The sequence below is a fragment of the Cryptomeria japonica genome, chromosome 10, assembly GCF_030272615.1.
Source record: "Cryptomeria japonica chromosome 10, Sugi_1.0, whole genome shotgun sequence".
Classification (NCBI taxonomy): domain Eukaryota; kingdom Viridiplantae; phylum Streptophyta; class Pinopsida; order Cupressales; family Cupressaceae; genus Cryptomeria; species Cryptomeria japonica.
In genome coordinates, this window is record NC_081414.1 from 674,338,148 (window position 1) to 674,350,224 (window position 12,077).

Consider the following 12,077-nt stretch of genomic DNA (forward strand, 5'->3'; position numbering starts at 1 on the left):
GTCATAAAGTGACTTTATATAAATTAAAAAGCCACTTAAATATTATAAAGTGACTTTAAAATTCACTTAAATGAAAAAGTTCGCCCAAATTCATTTTATAACTATAAAGTAATTAAAATACATTTAATGTATTTTAAAAGGCAATTGGGTGTACTTTCTTGGAATTCGTGTCATTTGGGGTTATAAGGGAAATAAGCAATTCAAACCTCAATTCATTATTGATTATTTGAAATTGCTCGGTTTTGCTCTGTGAATTTTCTAAGACAAGGGTTTTAGAGGGTTTGCTATTGAAGAATGATAATTCTTCATAGATCTGTGATTTTGAGGCTGTGAAAGATCAGCTGAATTATTGCAACTGAGAGGGCTTCATTCAAGAGTCTTACTTTGCTTCATCAAATGTTATTTTATTCAGTTATTTGCAGATTTTTCAATAAGGAAAGGGCATTCAGGTTTAGTTGCCCCAATTAGCATCATCTTTCATTTCAATAAGCAGTCGTACAAGTTCCTGTTGATGGTCGTACAATTATTGCTTGGCACGTGGGGTCCGGAAAAGGGACGTTTTGTCTGGGAGGCTGAAACACCTTCCTATTTTGCAATTTGGTTGCACCATTCCCAACGCCCAACATATTTAGGTGGTTTCATCTCATTTCTGACCTAGAGAAATTGTATTCTGGACTTGCACGCCTATTTTGGTCAGTTTCCCAGTCTTGGCTGGCAAATTCCAGAATTCTTTATTTAAAATAAGCTGAGGACATACGGGTATGCATTTAGCATTAGATTTATTTGTAGCAATTTCTTGATTCATAATATAGTTACAGTTGCTCTCAATTTCGCATCTATTCAGTTTTATGTGCAATTCTTGCTTGGCAAAAAAAAAAAAAATTATTTGAAAACTATCCAAAACCTTTGAAAAACACAAAAAAAACAAATCAGCAATAGCATTTCAGGAAAGTTAGAACCAGCAGGGTTCTTACACTACCTCATCACACAATGTTTAGAGATTGAGACATATCTCTTGATACTCAACATTTAGAGCTGCCCGATGAAGATGGGGATGGGGCATATTCCCAAATTGAATCATCTAATATGAATAAGCAAACTTTAGTTAACTCTTCTGAAACTATCTACTTCCTTGATCACATTTCGCCTTTCCATCTTCCTAACTTGGGAATTCTATCCCTGTGATGAGTTTCACCTTGATGATGTTTGATGGAGACAATTGTTATGATGCCAACTTGATGTAGAACATGACTTTATGTTGAACACGACCTCTTGACCTTCCTTGTCCTTGACTTGAACTCTATCATGTTGTCATTTTACTGACCACTATTCTTGGATATCCTAAACTTGTTCTTGCATTGATGTGGTTCCTGACTTGATGTAGCGATATTTCTCATCCTCATTATGTTGGTTGTCTTGATGTCCTCTTGAAATGTGACGCATGTTGTTGCCCTTGACTTTGATCCTTCTGTAGAATCCTTGTGTGATGCTTCTTGTGTATTCCTAGTGATGTTCTTCTCCTTATCAACCTTTCGTGCTTGCATCAAACCCTGAAAGACAAAAGATTTAACATCATATACCACGGATTGAGTGCAAATAGCGCTGATACCTAACAAGTCAGGGCCCTAAAAACCTTTCATAAAAGTAACACCAATGAATGCAAGATCTAAAAATGATTATCAAAACTGTAAACTACCCTTAATCTGGTCTGCTGCTGATTACAAGTCTGAGTTTTGTTTTTTAAGGCCTGATTTTTATGCCTTTAGGACTGAGCTAGGTCTGTGAAAAATTTGCCTAGGTCTGACACAAATTCGCCTCAATCCTGTTTGGAAATGGAAAGAAAATCACCCTTGGATTAGCCTCAAACTTGCTGTTGACAAAATCACTCCAACTCCAATTGCAAATCTGCTCAATGGAATGATCAAATTTGCCAAAATACCTACTGGCCTGAGAAAAGATCGCTCTCCTCTGCTAATAATGCCTTGAATTGTTTTTGAATTGATTTTTGTGAATGGTTGAAATTATCTATTTGATCCCTGTTTATAAGCGCTTAAGGCCTAAAGACAACCATTCAATCCTAAGCCGACTTCAACTTAAAATTGTTGCATTATAACAGGTCAGCTGTCTTGAAGGAATCAGGTCAGAGTTTCAAAATATTTTGCATTGTTGGAAGGTCGCGGTTCCAAAGGTTTTCGCATTGTGCATTAATCTAAGTTGGACTTGAAACAAGTTTTGTATTGATGCAAATCGGACTTTTGAAAAGATTTGCATTACAGTTAGGTGAATTTTGCATTGATCGTCTTTTGTTGATCGAGGTTTCCAATGTTCTTGCATTGAAAAGGGCGAGGTTTGTAAAAAGATTTGCAAAGCCTATATCAGCTAGGTTGGAGTTTTGACCAATTATGCAATATGCCAAAGTCGGACTTCAAACAAGATTTGCATTGATGCGTAGGCTAGGTTGGACATTGGACAAAATTTACAAGCTTTCATGGCTGGTCAGACTTTTGTCAAGTTCTGCATTTTGTGCAAGTTGGAGTTTAAAATGATTTTGCACAATGTCATGTCGGACTTTTAGCAAGTTGTGCATAAATAGGATCAGACTTTGAAACAAGCTTGCACAATGTCAAGGCTGGTCGGAGTTTAGATCACTTGCACATTACTTTGATCGGAGTTTACATCATTTGCAATCCTTTTCACCAGGGTCAGAGTTGAAGAAGCTTTTGCAATGATCCTCATTCCCCTTAGTGTTGAAATCTTAGTGCTCGATCACTTAGACACAAATGCAACATTCAAAAGCTCTTGACAACTTTGACACCTCATCAAAACTTAGCATCTTGACACTTTCACTTGTTGCTCTTATCAATTTTAGTGATCATTCTTGACATTGTAGAACAAGACCTGCATGAAATACTTGCGATTCCTGATGGAATTGCAAGTAAATTTTCCCATTTTGCAACTTTTCTTAAATCTTTGACGATTTTGACAAGTTTGACAACTTTGCAATATTGAGCAACTTAGCCTCATTGACACATTTGAATGATTGACAACACACACCTCCTTAATCCTTGCCTCATCCCGTAAGAAAAGATTAATGACGCTTAAGAAATCACTGCAAAACTAAGCAAACTAACAAAGTGACTACCCTAAAAGCAAAAAAAAGAGTCACAACACATACTTTATTATTTTATCTCACCCAAAGTTATGAGTTGACGTATTGTCCACCCTTGCCACTCCCTCCTTGTATTCTTTGTACTTGAGAGGAAATGTTTGACTTGTAGCTCTGTCTTTTTTTTCTTCGATCTCCTTGATATGTAACATGTTGCATTCAAGGTGGAACACCCTCCTAGTCTTCCATCTGCAAATGAATAAACCATTGAGAGAACTTATCTCGTCCTTAGAGGAACTCTTGAGATCAAGCACCCCTTTGTAATTTGGTTCCATGAATTTTCTTTCTTCGTCTACTTTTGATTTTTCTCCTTTTGACTTTGACTCGAAGGATGCCAATTCTTCGCTCACCACCTAGTTCTTTAGGTTGATGATGTATTTTCTCTCGTTGCTCTTGATGGAAAGGGTGTTCCATTTCCAATTGCAGACTGCTTTCATTGCAATTATCCATCTCTCCCTAGCAGTGCTCGTATGCTTGCTTCTACAATGGGACGACAACGAAGTGCAACAGGAATTGTTGTGTCCTAATTGTCACTTTGTATGCCATCAGTATACCCAATGACTTGATACCATGGTGGTCAGTACCTACTAAGTGAAACATTGGTGGCCAAAGAGTTAGTTTCCCTAGACACTTCTAGGTACCTTTGGGTAGTATGTTGACTCTTGAGCCTCCATCAATGATAGTGTTTGTCAGGTTCTTCCCCATGATTTCGATCTAAATGGCAATCGACTTCCTCTTGATGTTCATCATCAACAACATTGGATCAATGACTTGTTCACGTTCAAGTTGCGGCTCTACAGTCATGTCCTTTGCTTGGACCTTCATGTCGCCGAGTTTGGTTGTCATTGACTATGTCAATGATTGCCACTCTCAATTGTGGCATGGTCTATAGGAGGTCCGTCACCTTGATAGGTATGATTGTTTGCAACATCTGTCGTACGACGTTCTTCTTCAACTCTAACAACAATGAGGTACTTGCTGCTTCCTTGGATGTTTGACTATCTTTTGCCATTATTTGTTCTACTTTTGCTTTGGCCTCTTGAAATCTTTCCTTCTCCATATGAGGGTCCAGATATATTGCCTTATTTGTTTGTGATCTTGTAATTGCCAGAACTTCTTCATCTTCCTCTCTCATGTCCAACATGTTGATACCATTTTGTTTTGGGTCCACACCATCTGCACAACATTCCTCCTTTGTTTTGGTTGCTCTAGCATTCTCTAGCAAAAGGACCACATTTGCTATATTTTTGGCACTAGATCATCGATCTTCCTTTAGAATCATCTAGATTCGACTTCTCGACCCATTGTTATTGTACCAATTGTTATTTCCTCTTCTGTTGTGATACCCCTCAAGAGATGCATTATTATTATTATGTGGTTTAGGAGGTGTGGTCAAGGGGTTTGATTGTTCCCTGAGTGAAGAGTACTTGTGTGCTTCTTGTTTTTAAATTGTGTGGGCATTCCTTTATGGAATGCCCCATCACTTGATAAATGTCACAGAACAAATTTTTTGGGCAATTTGCCTTGGTGTGACCTTCTACCTTACAGTGGGTGCACCATAGTTCTTTACTTTCTTCCAAATTCTTTCTCATCCTTCAATTCTTTCATCATCTGCATCATGTCCTGTCGTTGGTCTTGGACTATTATTGATTCTTCGTTGATGCTACCTTTGGTGCTCTGGTCATTGTTTGTCTTCCTCTTCCCTTGGGAGGATGTTTTGTTTTCACCCTCGATGTCCATCGCTCAATTGTAAGCATCAGCATACAAGGATGGAGGCACCACTTTCATCTTTAGCAAGGGGATCAGTCCCTTGATGAACCATTGCTTCTTCAATCCATTGGCCAACTGGTTCTCCAACTCTACTAGTAACTACTCACCACCTCTTTGTTCCGTCGTTCTGCCGTCATCTCACGCTCAATGTTGGCTTTTGCCTCCCGTAATCTCTCCTCCTCCATACGGGGGTCGGGATAAGTGGACTTTTTGGTCTAAGCACGGGTGATTGCCAGTACTTCTTTATCACCAGTCTTCTCAATATTGAGGAGGTTAACCCTTGGCTTGGGGCAATTTGTCTCATCGTGGTCTCCAGGACCACACCATCTGCACAAGTGCTGGGGTGCCTCCTCTTTCTAGCAATCCCACGCAAAGTGTCCCCACTGGTTGCATGCTCGACACTGAATCATCGGTCGTCCCTTGGCATCATACTGCATTCGACTCCAATTATTGCTATTATTATTGTTGCCTCTTCCTCCCCTTCAGTTACCTCTGTAATCGCTAGATGATGTCGTGGTGTTGGCTTGAGGCTGTGATGTGCCTGTTGTCGCTGACAGCTGCTCTTGGGTGAAGAGAACTTGGTTCCCGCGTGTCTTCATGTTGTAGGGACATTTTTGGTAGAGTGTCCCAACACTTGGCAAATATCACAGAAGGCCTTTTTTGGACAAGAGCCTTTTGTGTGACCTTCCTCCTACATTCTACGCACCATACTTCCTCATTTTTGTTGTTGCTTCCCTTCATGCTCTTGAATTCCTTCATCATGCGATGCATATCCTTTTGAAAGGCTTGCACCTTTTTACTTGACCCCTCGTCGTTGCTACTTCTGTCGAAGGAGTCCTCCTCTTCAAAGGATTTGTCTTTCTTTTTCCTGGATGTCTTCCCTTCACTCTCCAAGTCCATTGCTCGGTTATAGGCATCGTCGTAGGATGCGGGGGGTACAATTTTCATTTTCCTTCTGAGTGACGATTTTAAGCCCTCCACAAACCACCTTTTCTTCAACCCATCGTCGGGCTGGTTATCCATTCTTCCCAACAATTCCTTGAGGCGTCGGCTATATGCTCGGATGGTCTCACTTTTCCCTTGCTTGGTGCTCAAGATTTCTGCTACGATTTCATTATCATCTTTGAGGAGTCGAAACTCCTTTCCGAAGGCTTTGTGCAATTCATCCCAAGTTGTCAGTTTGGTTTTGTCAGCATCCGAGTACCAATCGATGGCTACTCCCCGTAGGGTGACGGGGAATCGCACCACCCATTCCGCCCTATTGGCCACGCCATTGGCCGACTAGATTGTTTCACATGTACGACAATGTCGTATGGGGTCTTCTTTCCCATCTCCAGTGAACTTCGGCAATTTTTGCTGATTCACCATTACATTCCTTGGCGGCGGCCTGGTCTGCCCTCCGGAACTCGAATTTGACCCTCCAGGAACTCCTCCTCCAGACACTGGCCCTCCCAAAGGTACTCCACCGAGATTTGGTTCGTTGGGCCCCACCAAGTTGCTGACTTCCAGGGTGTGATGAGCCTGCACCAAACAAATTGCTTCTAGTACCGTGACCTTGTGTCCTCTCGACACCTTCGGTCGCACCGATATCCTCCGCCTCCAGAGTTACCCGGGGACGCGTCCCCGACCTGAAAACCCCCGTCCCCGTCCCAAGGACGGCCAGGGGACGTTTCCCCCCGTCCCCAAATTGGCCTGTATTTTGAGGGGACGTCCTCGAAATGGGGGGACGTTTGTACGTCCCGGGGACGGTTGGGGATAGCTGGGACGTCCCCAATCCGTTTTGAGGACGGCCAGACATCCCCCATATTTAAGGCCCTTAAAAAATATTAAAAAAATTTAAAAATTGGAATTTTCAATTTTTTATTTAAATTTTCTAATATTGGCCTTTTATTTATTCAAATTGTTATTAAAAATAAAAAAAATTAAAAGAAAACAATAAACATTAATTAAAAATAAATTTTAAATTTATTAATTTAATTGATTAATTGAAATTCATAATTAATAATTATTAATTTTATAATATATATCAAACGTTTAAAATTTTGATTAATTGAAATTCATATCATAAATATAAATATTAAATATTAATTCATATTATAAATATAAAATTAAAACAAAGACGTAAGTTAAAAACTTAAAAATTAATATTATTAATTATATCATATACGATATAAATAAAATAAAAAAGTAAAAACTTAAAATTTAATTATATAATTTATATTATATACAATATAATTATATATGATATATATCGTATATGATATATATATCATATATGATTTTATTGTATATGATATATATCGCAGCATATATATGATATGCAAATATCAAAATATTAAATAATGATATGAATATCGTGAAAACTTCGTTAAAGTTTTAAACTGCAAACAAATAGAAAGTTAAAAACATCGTGTTTTTGCAGCAGACGGAAATACGACAGGGGTTTCTGGTTTTGGCGCTTGGGTGGAGACTTTTGGGGGCATTTGCAGAGTTTTGACAGCCACAGGGCAGATTGAAATACTTTTTTTTCACAGCCACAGGGCTTTATCCATGTTTTCATATGAACATTTAAAATTTTGAAATTTTCCTATATATTTTAAATTTTTCCTATATTTTATATAGCCGTCCCCTTTGCTGTCCCCTGCCGTCCCCAAATTTGGCAAAAAAATTTGTCGTCCCGGAAACGCGTCCCGCCATCCCCAACCGTCCCCGTCCCGGAAACTCGGGGCAACTTTGTCCGCCTCTCTATTCTCGGTCTCTATCTCGTCTTCCCTTCTGGTCTCAGCACCTCTGTATGGCGTGTACGGCTCTACCGTACTCCCATCACCGATCTCCTCCAATGTTAGGGAAAGGTCCCCAAACCGTTTCCTGGTGGTTTCTATTAGTGTGGAAACTTGGCCCTCGCCAGAGCCATTGCTGCCATTTCTGCCGCTTCCTTCCTCGGCAATCCCCTTGAATCTTCTTCTTCGTTCTACTTGTTGCTCGAGAATTAATGCTCATTGAGCGGCTTCAGAGTCCCCTATGTATTCCTTCTTGTTTTTGTCCTTATTTAGTAGATTGGGCATTAATTCTAAATTCTCCTTATGAAATAGAACAAGACATCATATTGAAAAGAACACTTTTATTAATTCATCCCTGGTATACAATGTATTTCACTACAGTGGGGGTGTTCTTGTTTATTCTCCTTCGCTCGTACACAATTCAGGGATTATTTACCCCTCGTTCGGTTTCATTGCGCTCCTCCTCTTGGCGCTCGTAAAACTACCGTAGGATTTGTTGGCGTCAGTTCTCCTTATAGGTGTCTGCGGTTTTGAAGAGCAAAAAATGCCTGTGCCAAAAGGTTGGGCAAGTTGTTCATCAAACGATTTACCATGGGGCTTACACCAAGTGCACTCCACATAGTATCCTCTGGAACATCCTCGATGGTGGCTTCCCTTCGTACGCGTGTTTCAATCGCTACCTGGAGGATGCAGGAGAAATCTTTCGTAAGTGCTATTTCTCCCTCGAATAGTTCTTCAGGCTCTTCGTCAGGGTTACTACTCGTCCCTTCAGCCAATGGTTGTCCCATTATCCACGTGCCATGTAGTATATTCCCTTGCTCCGAATAAATTTCAGCAATAGTGCCAGATGTTTACCCTCTAGGTGAACAGTTTAGAACATACAAATAGAATGCTTAATGAGAAACAATAATGCCATAGGTACCAGATAAGATCAAGCAAATATAAGAGATACTATTTCCATTCATAATCATGTGTGTTTACAAGTTACCTTCCATGGTATATAAAGGTACCGAGGGGATGCGAGGGACAACCGTCGCACCCGTAACTACCATCCCTTGGTTACATTACTAACAAAGTAAAGTACTACCTAATTAACTACTGTTTTATTCCCGTACAATATCACCGCCAACAACAACAATGATGATTAATGACAGTGTGGCATTTGCCAATGGAGAATGATGATCCCCAGTAGAAGTTTAGTTACTTCATAATGTGTCCTTAAATATGAGCCTCTGCATGCAAGCAATGCAGCACCCTTATATTTTAGTCATAGTGCGTAAGTATGATTGCATCCACTCTAGTGTTGTGATTTTTTCACTTATTTTTAGGTTTCCTTCTTTTCCACACTAACGTAAGTGTGCAAGATAAACTTAATAATCAAGTATAATACATCATGAATCATTGCTTCTCACAATATTATTAATTCTTATGTCTTTGAATTGGAATTCCTTTGTCATAGTGAGAAATAAGCATGTTTTATTTTACAGGCCGTTGCTGACCCTATAGTAAGATTTTTTTCCATTTACTTTAGTGGTTCTTTGTGAAACTCTTTATATAGATACTTTAAAAAGATAAATAAAAATAATATATCAATCTTTACACTGTATTTGTGTGTTAGTCTCTTCTTTTCTCTAAAAGATAAATAAAAATTATACATCAATCTTTAGACATTATTCATATGTTGGTCTGTTCTTTTCTCTTTCATTTCCAAAGCCTCCCACTCACTCTCTTTCAGACTCTTATTTTATTAGTTTTCGAATTTCTATGTTTTTTTCAAGCCGTAACCAGAATTGGAGGTTAAATTTTGTAATATATCAATCTTTAGACATTAATTCATATGCTAGTCTCTGCTTTTCTTTTTCATTTCCTAAGCTCCCCCGCTCCCTCTCTTTCAAACTCTTCTTATTCTATTTCTTTGTGAATCTCTATATTTTGTTTAATATAATAATATATTGAGAATTGTAATTAAAAATTTGTGATTTTATGTTACTTAGGAAGACCTGCTGCCGGTAAGGAGCTTACAGATGAATTCAATGTACTTGAAGCTGGTTTGTGGAAAACCATTTCTTTGACAAAAGGTATTTTACAACATTCCACTTGTGATTGTCTAGCACACTAAACTCTAAACAATACATGAAATTTGAAGTCATACTCATCTCTTTCTTTATAAAATATTTAAAGGAAAGGTATTGAATTTTTCCAGTCTGAAAATTTGAAATCCCTTTCCAGGGTGTTATATAGGGCAAGAGACAATTGCAAGGCTCATCACATATGATGGTGTCAAGCAGAACTTGTGGGGTATTCATTTAGATGGTCCTGCAACTTTGGGGAGCATTATCACAGTGGATGGCACAAAGGTAGACTGATGTTTGAGGATACATTTAATCTGATTGCAAATTTTATTTGATGTTAGATTAAACATTAACATATTTTTCTTGTTAGAAGTTACCAAGCTCATGCCAACGAGGACAGTGAACCACAGATATTTCTATAGGTGATAGGCATAGATGGAGCATAGGGAAATCCATGTTGATCAATTAGGTTGGGTGCCTTGTGACAATCCTACTAGCATCTCTGTTATAATAGGAGCATGGGTCTAGGTTTTATAGTTTACTTTTCCACTTAACCTGCCATTTCTTTTGGACTTTCTTGGGGTATCATACTTGAGCAATTAAAAATCGCATTGACTATTTTTTATTGGTCTCTGAACATTGCTATAACTTCTTATTTTATTTTCTTTCCAAACATGTTGGCTCAAATCAACTTAGTTTTGTGCATTGATACGTATTATGAACAGGTTGGGAAGCTCACAAGCTATGCCCTTGGAAGTGGTGGTCTGAAACACGTTGGTCTCGGTTATGTGAAGAGAAAATTTGGTTTCCTGGGACAAGAAGTAGAGATAGGAAATGCCAGGGGAGTATTGGTAGATATTCCTTTCATATCTCACTCACTTTCAAATCAAAAGGAATTGGCTAAAACATAAAAGGGAGTAAATTGAAACCTATATGTCACTATTCATCATCTCAATTACCATTAGGATTTAAGTGTTTGCTACTTTGTATATTAGTTATTCGAAGGTGATAAAATGTATCTGCAGGGAAATCTCCTAGTCTCTTGTATATTGTTCTATGGTTTGCAAGGATTAGATTTCTAAGAATAAAAAATGATAACCTTGTATTTAAATTTTGTCTTCTGCCCTATTAATTAAGGTGCTACTGTGTATGCTGTGACTATATGTCTCCAATCATGTAGCTAATTGTGTGAAGCAAAACAGCTATTACCTACTGGACCATGCTTTGATGAGTAAAAAAATTTAAGAAGTTCCATCATCATTGTAGGGTACTTAATAATCATGATTTCAATATTCAGAATATATTTAATTCCTTTCTACTTTTGTGAAATGGTTTACATGCATAATGGGTATTTTGTTTTTTGCATAAGGACCTTCATTGCTAGGTATGCTTTAATCTTATGTGAAGTGACACTCTTAGGTTAATATACATGCTTTTTTAAAAGAACTTAGAGAGAGTACAGTGCGGTTGCTTGATGCTAATCAGTACATTTGAAGAACTTTGACAATCCTTGTGTTTCAACTTGCATTCCAAACAACAGTAACTGGCTTCTCTTGTGACAGAATTGAGTGTGCGTGAGTCCTCATGAATTACTTGCCTGTATCAAATTTGTACAACACTACAAAGTACCCAAAAAATGTATGCATGGTGAGATTTACAAGTGAGACTTCTTCAGCTCATCTATCTTAGCCAATCACATGGTTCCTATGTTTAGGTAGAGCTCTAAATATCCATGTTTTGTATTTCACTTCTTTTCTGATTTATTTGACAGTTTTGTCTTAAATCAAAGGTCTCTATGCCAAAATCTTAGGAGATGGTCAATATAATTCTTCTGGTCTTTTATATTTATTTTTGTCATGCTATCCCGGGAAGCTTCATAAATAGTTAGGTGCTGCCTTAGTTTCAAGGACAGATTCAGGAATTAAATCCAAATCTTGTATAAAGGACATCTACTAGTATGATGATGACATTTGGGATTTCTTGAGTAAAACTATTGCAGTAAATTTGATAGCCTTCTTGAAAGTTTCAGTTTTTATGATCTCAGCATACTTGGTTTATTAACTCATGCTCATATGTATATATACAGAACATCATAATTCCTTATATTTTAAAAATTTCCTTAGTATACTTGGTTGTGATGAGCAATAGATATTCAAGTGAGGGATTTAGTATTAAAGTTTTCCTAAATCCTTCAATACTGTATGTTTTGTTGTCAAATTCATTAACAAAGAGGAATGGTTAAGTAAAAAGAAACTGATGATGTTCTAGTTTGACCTTAGATAGGATTGT

The 12,077-nt window shown here is 38.0% G+C and overlaps 1 protein-coding gene across 3 annotated transcripts in view; it reads left to right on the forward strand.

The window, feature by feature from the left end:
* The window catches only part of LOC131077063 (putative transferase At1g60990, chloroplastic), a 408,775-nt gene extending 397,658 nt beyond the window's left edge, over positions 1 to 11,117 (forward strand). For 2 of the 3 annotated variants that reach the window (XM_058014475.2, XM_058014470.2), the window contains exons 10-12: positions 9,711 to 9,794; positions 9,946 to 10,073; positions 10,514 to 11,117. In XM_058014475.2, the coding sequence (XP_057870458.1) occupies positions 9,711 to 9,794; positions 9,946 to 10,073; positions 10,514 to 10,699 (398 nt within the window). In that variant the 3' untranslated portion in view covers positions 10,700 to 11,117. The remainder of the gene's footprint in view (positions 1 to 9,710; positions 9,795 to 9,945; positions 10,074 to 10,513) is intronic. The other variant, XM_058014480.2, reaches the window with a different exon arrangement.
* The last annotated feature ends 960 nt before the right edge of the window (positions 11,118 to 12,077 follow it).